The sequence below is a fragment of the Coenobita brevimanus genome, chromosome 41 (assembly GCF_032717465.1).
Source record: "Coenobita brevimanus isolate Jiangsu-jjx chromosome 41, ASM3271746v2, whole genome shotgun sequence".
NCBI lineage: Eukaryota > Metazoa > Arthropoda > Malacostraca > Decapoda > Coenobitidae > Coenobita > Coenobita brevimanus.
Window position 1 is genome coordinate 19,907,242 of NC_136994.1, and position 10,216 is coordinate 19,917,457.

The 10,216-nt window shown below is 43.1% G+C and overlaps 1 protein-coding gene across 1 annotated transcript in view; it reads left to right on the plus strand.

Moving 5' to 3' along the window:
• Window positions 1-8,025, plus strand: part of LOC145397565 (glutamate-gated chloride channel-like) — an 11,440-nt gene extending 3,415 nt beyond the window's left edge. Inside the window, exons 3-9 of the mRNA XM_080270635.1 lie at window positions 2,311-2,464; window positions 2,973-3,055; window positions 4,256-4,390; window positions 5,518-5,747; window positions 6,137-6,487; window positions 7,031-7,060; window positions 7,720-8,025. Coding sequence (XP_080126761.1) covers window positions 2,311-2,464; window positions 2,973-3,055; window positions 4,256-4,390; window positions 5,518-5,747; window positions 6,137-6,487; window positions 7,031-7,060; window positions 7,720-8,025 — 1,289 coding nt within the window. The remainder of the gene's footprint in view (window positions 1-2,310; window positions 2,465-2,972; window positions 3,056-4,255; window positions 4,391-5,517; window positions 5,748-6,136; window positions 6,488-7,030; window positions 7,061-7,719) is intronic.
• The last annotated feature ends 2,191 nt before the right edge of the window (window positions 8,026-10,216 follow it).

The following is a 10,216-nucleotide window of genomic DNA, read 5'->3' on the forward strand; positions in this document are numbered from 1 at the left end:
GTGGTATTATCGTGTGGTTAGGAAGCTTGCGTAACACCTCTTCCCTGCTGGTTTATTCCTGACTTTACACCCTTGATATACTCCTGTGTTTTATTTATGCAATCTGTGTTGATATTAGATAAAAGAAGCAAAGAGGAGATACTGATGGGTAGTTTGGAAAGTGAATCGCTAAGGAAAAGGGATTAGGGAGCCTCCTTCACGGCCTAATTTGTCCTTAACCCCCCCCTCCCGCCCCCCCAAAAAAAGAAAATCGTCGCACCTCTTCCCAGGCAGTTTATTTTTCATATTACACCTTAACACCCTCATGCATTTCATTTACCTATTTATTTATGTCGACAGTTTGCGTCAGTATCATAATTATGGGAGATAATGGGCCTTAATATATAGAATGAATCGCTGAGGAAGAGGTACTACGGAAAAGGTGCGCAGGAAACAGTGCGTTCATAAGAAAGTACGAGAAAATACCGAAGATCAATGCCCAACCTAAGTCTCTATTGAAGAGGTGTTAAGAGATGTGCAAAGTCACTAAACATTCGGCCATAGTAACATGCGAGAGAAAATTGAGGTTTACTGCATAGAATGAATCGCTTAGGAGAAGGCGCCACGGGTCTTCATCTCAGCCCGGATGTAAACAATCTATGACGTCACATCCCCATGACGACCTTTGTGGGGAGACGAGAGAGAGAGAGAGAGAGAGAGAGAGAGAGAGAGAGAGAGAGAGAGAGAGAGAGAGTGATAACGGGGAAGGAAAGACTGAAGGGAGAAATGCGTAGGAAGGCGAGAAATAGGGAAGGGAGGGGGGGAAGGAGGAGGAAAGGGAGAAAGGAATAAGGAAGGCGAGAAATAGGGAAGGGAGGGGAGGAAGTAGGAGGAGAGAGAGAGAGAGAGAGAGAGAGAGAGAGAGAGAGAGAGAGAGAGAGATAACGGGGAAGGAAAGATTGAAGGGAGAAATACAAAGGAAGGCGAGAAATAGGGAAGGGAGGGGGGGAAGGAGGAGGAAAGGGAGAAAGGAATGAGAGAGAGAGAGAGAGAGAGAGAGAGAGAGAGAGAGAGAGAGGAAAAATAAATTATAATGAGAGAACACTAGGAAAATAATAAGGACGAAAAAGGAAATTGTAGCAGCAGTAGTAGTAGCGGTGGTGGTGATGGTGGTAGTAGTGGTAATAGTATATGTTGTAGTCCCAGGTTCATCTGAAATGTGAACCCAGTGGACTGCAGGCTTAAATTGCCTCCTGCAGTGTGCCATCTTCCTTTTGGGGGATAGGGAAGTAATGAGGGACGTTTGAATAACCAGGCAGTGGAATACGAAAAATGAATAGCGAGTGAAAGGAAGAGGAAAAAGTAAGGGAACAAGACCAACAAAGGAAATAAGAAGAGTGATGAGGGAAAGACAGAGAGGAGGAAAGTGAGGATTTTCTCTCTCTCTCGCTCTCTCTCTCTCTCTCTCTCTCTCTCTCTCTCTCTCGGAAGAATAGCCATCACACTTTGACATTTGTGAAACGAGAGAGGAGGAGGAGGAGGAGGAAGGGGGGGAGGAAGAGGGAGGCGATGGATTGATGGAGGAGGGAGCATGGAGAGGGAGGGGGAGGAGAGAAGGGTGAAGAAAGATTTGAAGAATGAAGAGCGATGGTAAAGATGGAGGAAAGAAATGTGGAGCAGAGATGGAAAGGGAAGAAGGAAAAGAGAAAAGAAGGAAGGAAGGAAGGAAAGATAGATGGATGGATTAATGTCGGGAGGAACAGAAGGGATGGATGGGGGGAGGCGAGGAGGGGCAGGGGGAGGGAGGGAGGGAGGGAAGAAAGACGGAAGGGAGAGTTGAGGAAGAGGAAGGAAAGTAGGATAGGGAGAGGGAGGGAGGAGGAAGCAGACAGGAACAAACAATGAGAGAGAGAGAGAGAGAGAGGAGTTGGTACCATGGATAAAGAGTGCTTTGAACTGGATAGACGAAAGCATGAAAGAGACAGGTAGATTGATCTTTAGATGTACTCTCTCTCTCTTTCTCTCTCTCTCACTGTTTCTGTCTGTCTGTCTGTCTGTCTGTCTGTCTATGTATGTACTGTATGTATGTATGTATATATATATGTATGTATGTATGTATGTACAGGTATATATGTGCGTGTGTGTGTGTGTGTATGAGAGAGAGAGAGAGAGAAAGAGAGAGAGAGAAACTATACTCTGTTTACTTTAAGAAGGCATATAATTTATCATTTCATGAAACCTTATATTCCCACCTAAACCCCATCTGTTTTAGAAGTTAGATCAAGGATGTTTGTAATCATCCACCGTCCCTAACCCGGATCAATGCCACAGGTCGGATCAAGTACCTGACCCTGACAGAGACAGACAAGATTTGGATGCCGGACCTGTTTTTCAAGAATGAGAAGACGGGACATTTCCATGACATTATCCTGCCTAACACCTACATCAGGATCTTTCCCAATGGTGATGTTCTCTACAGCATCAGGTGAGAGATTACCGGTACCTTGATTCAGTATTGACGGTTCACTGTTAGTTAAGACAAATGTGAGTCAGTATGGACAGATCAGTGTTTCACTGTAATGACTGTAATAATAATAATCCATCCATCACATAGTCTAGTAATAATGATAATAATAATAATAATAATGATAGTAATCATCATCATCCAGACCTGTTTTCCCTCTTAAAGGCTCCAACATGCTTCCCTTCATCGGCTTTGGTCATCTAATGGCAGCTCTCCATGTCATCTGATCTCTGGAAGCCTCCCTATTCAGTTCCTTATTCCTGAGGTCAGACTCTGTAACCTCATCCCATGGCTTTTCGGTCTGCCTCTTACAGTCCATTTCCCGACATTCACATTTCTCACCTTCCATACCCAGTTTTCATCATCTGTCCCCTCCAGATACCCAAACCATAGAATGCAAGAAAGACCTGATAGAATAAGGTTTAACATACTTATTATTTACTGCTAATTGAACTTCATTTTATTTCAGAATCTCCCTCACGCTGTCATGCCCCATGGATCTAAAGCTGTATCCTCTTGACACTCAGATATGTGAGCTGCGGATGGCATCGTGTAAGTATACTGTAGTTCTTTCACCTTAACTTGGCCCAGATGGTCATCTTTGTAGCTTCATTCAAGTAATTCAGTGGCGGAAAACCCATGGCTCTCTGTCCTTTTGATAGCAGTTTCGTGACTATAATTCTTTCACCTTAGCTGGCACAGATTTTTATCCTTTTGTATCTTAATTCATATACCTCAGTGGCAGAAAAAGGCAGTGCAGTGGCTCTTCATCTTTTCCATAGCACTGTTTCATGACCACCGTTCTTTCACCTTAACTTGGTCCAGATTTTCGTCCTTTTTGCACTTACTTCCCATAGCTCTATGGTAGAGTAAGTCAGCATTGTCCCTTCATCCTTTTCAGAACTTCTTCGTAATTGGTACCATATTATAGTGTTAATCTCTCATTACAGCTCAGCATTCAAGATGGAGAAGTGGTTACAATGAACAGAATTTAGTTTAAGTAAGGTTGACGAATGAAGAAGTGAAGGAACGCTGTGGGGTGGATGTGGATGTGGTTGAGAAGATTAGGAGAAATACACTGAGGTGGTTTGGACATGTGAAGAGAATGGAGAATGAAAGACTGACTAAGAGGGTGTATGTAGGTGAGGTGGAGGGAGGGAGAGGGAGAGGTAGACCGAGGATGAGGTGGAGGGATGGAGTTGAGATGTATATGAGGGAGGGGGGGGTGAGTTGGGGGGAGGGTAGTCAAATGGTGGGTGACAGAGCGACTTGGAGGTGTTTTGTCTGCAGCCACCCTTTGCGGGATTAGGGCGTCGGGCTATAGAGAGATAGATAGATAGAAGATGTGGTTAGGTTTTGCTATGATTTGTTTTGGCTATGTAAAAGTCCAGTTTCCAAAACCTTCACTTTCCGGATATCTTTTCATTCTGTAGGAGGTGTTTCAGGCACCTCTCCTCACACAGTTGATGATATTTGAAGACTTTGTAAAATGAAATATGATATGTGTAAAAAGATTTGTAACAATGTGAGAGTCTCAGCTTGGACTCTGACTCTGTGTACAGCTACATACAAGGACCAAGTAACTGTACTTGTGGCCGAATGTTTCCCTCCTAAGAGTGATGCATGTGTGGCTAAGTACGGTACCAAGTTTATAGCCATATATCACTCATGGTAGTACCTCCCAGGGTCCATGGTACCCACCCATCTACTACCTCTGCTTTATTCAGTTTACTCATTACTGTAATTCCACAGATGGATGGACAACGGAAGACCTGCTATTTAAGTGGAAAGAAGAGGAGCCAATCCAAGTGACTAAGAAGCTGCACTTGCCTCGCTTCACACTGGAGAAGTTTGAGACTGATGATTGTGCCAGCAAGACTAATACTGGTGAGAGAGAGAGTGAGAGAGTGAGAGAGAGAGAGAGAGAGAGCGAGAGAGAGAGAGAGAGAGGGAGAATACCTGATCCAGTACTATATCCCATGCTGTATGCTGGTCAGTGTTGTGGGTGTTGTTCTGCATTTTACTTGTTACTTACATCCCTACGTCAAGTGGGGTTGGTGGAGGATTAGTGCCCCTCCCTGTAAAACAATTAACTCTAAGCCCTTGGCCACCCCGTTTGGGATACATGGTGTCTGGCAATGAATGAATGAAAAAAAAACTTCCACACTGTTTTATTCAGACCAGAAAGGATTTTTCATAGCCCACTGGAGGAGTTAAATTATCGCTTTCATTTGCCCCTTCACTGCTAGAGATTCTTCCCAAGTTGAGTTAAATAACCTTGGGTGGGATGAATGTAACACACACATTACTGTATCATTTTGTACAGGTTGAAGATAGAATAATTACATGAATTCTCTTGTTATTACAGTATTATTATGTAGTGCTGCTCTTGGGTGATGGCTCTTTCCCCTCTTCCTTCCATCTTTCCTTCCTTCCACTTCTGTCTTTCTTTCTTTCATTCTTTCCTCTTCTGTCTTTGTTTCCTTCAGTCTTTCCTCTTCCTTCTGTCTGTGGGTGACTCTACACTGAGTGACAAGCCAAATGGCTTCCTGTACACTAGGAAATTGTTTACAGCATTGGGTAGTAACCATATAACCAAATAATGGCCTGGTGGTTTACTGGGTCATCAAGGTGCTCCAGTCAGATTGAGCCTGTGCAGGTTTATATACAAGGGGTGGTTGGGGTTAATTGCTCACATAATACCTGTCAGGGATGAGTAGGCTGGTCACTCTCATCTTAAATGTCAGGACCAACTTGCCTAGCCCTGGGCTCCTACACTCCTCATGGAGCAACACAGGATTAGATGATAATGATGATGTTGGTGATTTTTTTTTGTTTTTTTTACTTGAGATTACAGCTGCCTTATGGTAAGCTTGACATTCAAGCATGAATTCACATGTTTCCAGAAAAAAAGAAAAACTGTCTTAGCTATGAAAGGAACTGAGCATTTTTTTTTTTTTTTTTCATAGTAAATGAGAAGAGAATAACATCTACAAGTGAACATTGTCTTGCAGGAGAGTACAGCTGCCTGATGGTAAACCTTACCTTCAAACGTGAGTTCTCATACTACCTGATCCAGTACTACATCCCGTGCTGCATGTTGGTCATTGTGTCATGGGTGTCATTTTGGCTGGATCAGTACGCAGTGCCAGCCAGGGTGGCTCTTGGGGTGACAACACTACTCACTATGTCAACACAGAATGCTGGCATCAACCAGTCACTGCCTCCTGTGTCATATACTAAGGTATGACTGAGGAAATGTAAGCATAGTACAAGATACAGTTGATTACAATAAGGAGAGAAGTAGTTATTTGTTGCATTTTGTGTTGTGTCTCTGCTTCACTCATAAGCACACTACTCTACCCTCACTCACAAGCACACTACTCTGCCCTCACTCTCAAGCACACTACTCTGCCCTCACTCACAAGCACACTACTCTGCCCTCACTCTATACTCCTCTGCACTCACAAGCACACTACTCTGAATGCACTCACAAGCAGACTACTCTGCACTCACAAGTACACTACTCTGCACTCACAGGCACACTACTCTGCGCTCACTGCTGTGTATCTTGATGAAACAGTTTAAGGTGATGACAATGATGATGATAAAAAAAGTATTTATTTCCCACAGGCCATTGACGTGTGGACCGGTGTTTGCCTAACGTTTGTGTTTGGTGCCCTGCTTGAATTCGCACTGGTGAACTATGCCTGCCGCTCTGACATGCAGCGGGAGAAGCTCAAACGTCGCCAGCGTTATGATTTTGAGTCCCAGGTGTCTTATGAAAGTGGAATATTGGTTGCCTCTGCCTCTTCTGCCTCCGCCTCCCCCCGCCACCACCACCACCACCATGATCCAACTGCACCTTCCACCTCCGACCACCACCATCCCTCCCACAGACCACCACAGTACTACAGGCACAACAGTTTTGGGGCCGATCACGAGGGACATTTCAACGATTATGCTTCACTGGTCAGAGAAACGGTAAGGATGTGGATCAGTTGTTTATTTATTTATCATTTGTTTATTTGTTTAATTAAATTCATCACCACAAACCACTACAGTACTACACATACACCAGTTTTGGCACTGATCATAAGGGACATTTCATCACCTATACATCCATGGTTAGAGACAGTGAATGTGCTAGATATTTTGTGCATTTCTATCAGTCTATAGCCAGATGTCTCAATCCTGTAAGGGATGGCCACAAATAAATCACCTCCGTGCTACCCTGTCCCATGCCATTTCACTACCCTTCCCTCAACTTACACCCCCTCTCTCTTGTACCTCCCCCTCCATCTCGTCCTCTAATCGACATTTTATCTCCCTTTCTTTGTTTATTTTTTGCTCCGTTCATTCCTTCTTTTTTTGCAGATTTCATTTTTGCCAGTTTTGGTTATTTAAATTGATTTTTGGGATGTTATAAGAAAATCAAGTGTTTTAAGATATGTGTATGTGATTTATGATACTCTCTCTCTCTCTCTCTCTCTCTTTCTAATTAAAGCTCTTTTTTATTTCTTACAGATAGAGAATGGCGTACCCACCTTTGCTATGGTAAGTAGAGAGAGAGAGAGAGAGAGAGAGAGAAAGAGAGAGAGAGAATTTGCTTCAGATCTCCATTCTTATATTGTGTGGAGGTTTGTAAGGTGGCAGCAGTAGTACGGTAGGCTGTGGTGGTATATAAGTCTGCAGAGGATGTGTGGCAGTAACTGTGTGAAGCAAGTGCTGTGAGAAGCAGGTAATTGTGTGAGTGAGTGGAATTAGGTTGTTTGACTTGATGGTTGCAACCAGTCATCAGAGGAAAAATAAGACTGACCCATCATTTTGTTTTGTTTTGTTTGTAATGGCTCCAACATACTTGCATCCATCATCTTTGATCACCAAATAATGGCTCTCCACACTGCTTGATCTCTACCAGCCTCTATGTTCAGTCCCTTATCCCTGAGATCACACTGTATGACCACATCCCAAGTATTTTTCAGTCTGCTTCTCATAGCCCAGTTGTCATCCTCCACCCTCTGCACATACCCAAACCATCTCAGTCTACCCCTTCACATCACAGCACTAATACATTCAAGTTCCTTCCTTCCTCTCAACTGTTCGTTCAGAATCGTAACCCCCAGGCCTGTCATTCAGGGATGCACTACACATCCATTTAATCAATGTCATGAAGCCTCTTGCAGAAATAAACAGAAGAAAATGTTTCCTTTCAGCGCCCCCTGGTGCCACCATATCATGAAGGAGGTGGCGGCAGCGACAACAATGGTGGAGGTGGTGGTGGCGGTGGTGGTAATATTGGCAGACCCCTGAACCATCACTGTGAAATACACGTGCAGGGCCATCCCTCTCGCTCTCCCTGCGCATGCTTCAAGACCTGGCTCTCAAAATTCCCGACCCGCAGTAAACGAATCGACGTCATTGCGCGCATCACTTTCCCGCTGGTCTTCGCACTCTTCAACATCTGCTACTGGAGCGCTTACATCTCACAGGAGGAGTCTGGGGAGGGAACAACCAAGTAGGCAGTACTGTATGTAGATTTTTCCTTCATGTTTTGTAGCCGTTCTATGAGTGTGACCCATTTAATTGGGCTTGCTGATGGTAGTTCTCCCTCTGTCAGGTTTTTTCATGCTCTCTGGACCCTTCCTCACCCCATCCTTGGGTGGGAAAAAGAGGCAGGATGATGATGATGATAATGATTTAGCCATTTTTATAGTCAGAGCTTAAAAAGACTTATCATAGGAGCTGGGGAAAGGAACAGTGACTTAGGTTGGATCTAAATGCTGACTGATGGCAAACAGGTAGGTGATATATATATACAGTATATTTTCTTATGTTTTTTAACCATTTTTATAATATACAAGACTTTGAGAAAATGTACTCTTTTCACCCATTACAGTAGGAATCTGGAAATGGAGAGGTAGGATAGAAGTATGTTTAGAATAGTGGGTGATGGCCAGCAAGAGGCATCTATATACAGTATTTTGTTATGTTTTTACCAGTTTTATAAATGGGGCATGGAAAAAAACAGAGTTGACACGCTTAAATAGCTTTATGCAGATGAGTGTGAGGTTTAGTATATACAAGACTACAGGGTTAAGCTATACTCTCTTCTCTTTAACTTGGCCTAAATCTGCCATCTCTCCTTCTCGAGTTGTGACAGTAACACTAGATTGTGATGCTAGTCATGAAGAAGTGCTTTGGATAGGATGTAGGACCATAGGATTGTCTTTTTATGCCACTGAGCTGCATGAAATAAGCTGTAAAAGGACGAAAATGTGGCCCAGGTTAAAGTGGAAGAATTGTAGTGAATAATTTGAAGTTAGTGGAGGGGGTTTGAGGCTAGACTGTTGATGTTTGAGAGGTTTTAGGAGATTGGGGAGTTAAAATATTAAATCTAGTGGGAATTCTAAAGAGGTTTGAGGTTATATTAAATAGCTGCTGGTTTTCTAAGGGGTTAGGAGGTTTAATTGTTAATAGCTTAGAGGTTTTGGGAGAGTGAGAGGTTAAAATGTTAAAGTTGGTGTAGTTCTAAAAAGACTGCCATATTAAGTTGCTGTTATTATTGTTTTTTATTGTTTCTGTTAATGGTAGTTGTGTATTCTAATAGGGTAGGAATAGTAGTAGTAGTAGAAGTAGTTGTGGAGAAGATGGAGGGTGAAAGACTGACGAAGAGAGTGTATGTGAGTGAGGTGGAGGGGGGAAGAGGGAGGGGGAGGCCGAGGATGAGATGGAGGGATGGGGTGGAGAGGTATATGCGAGAGGGGTGTGTGAGTTGGGAGCAGGGCAGTGAAATGGCGGGGGACAGGGCGACTTGGAGGTGATTTGTTTGTGGCCACCCCAAACGGGATTGAGGCGTCTGGCAATAGATAGATAGATAGATAGTAGTAGTAGTAACAGTAATAATAGTAGTAGTAGTAATAGTAGTTGTAGTTGTAGTAATGTAAATACTGTAGTTGTTGTTGTAGTTTGTTTAAGTATGATTGCAGTATTTATTTCTTTGTTTATTTATGTAATTTATGTATTCTTTTGGATCTAATTTTTGGAATTCTGTTGGCCAGTTGTTTACCAGATATTTTTTTTTGCATATTGGTCTACTTTAGTTAATTTTCTCTCTCTGTCTCTCTCTCTCTCTCAAAAAAAAAAGAAAAGAAATAAATAACCTTAAATTCCAAGCACACGTACGACAAAAATCCAAACGTAGGTTATCATATATGAAGATTATCTTGGTGTGTGTCTGGCGCCTTTGATTCGTTGATTTATTTTTTATTCTAGTCCTGCCATTCCATATGATTCTCTTCAGCTTTGGGTAGAAATGTTGTATTGCCGTGTTACTATCACTACTTGAATGCTTAAGATGTAATGAGCCATAGGAATGAGTCTCCTTGGTTACTAGCCAAATTAACCCTTCAATCTGACTCTAATTAGCAGTCAACTGAGCTAAAAGAGGTCAGGGATCTTTGCCAGGTTAGAGTAAATGCCGTATAGTGAAAGAGTTGTTGCTGCATGTGAGCACAGTGGACTACAGGCTGAAGCTGCCCCTCTCCTTCAGCCCACCATCCTCCTTCTGGGGGATAGGAAGAGAGATGAGGGATAGTTGTATAACCAGGTAGCAGAGTCGCCCGGTTATATCAGTGCCACCACATGAAGGCAGTAGATCACCCGGTTATATCAGTGCCACCACATGAAGGCAGTAGATCACCTGGTTATGTC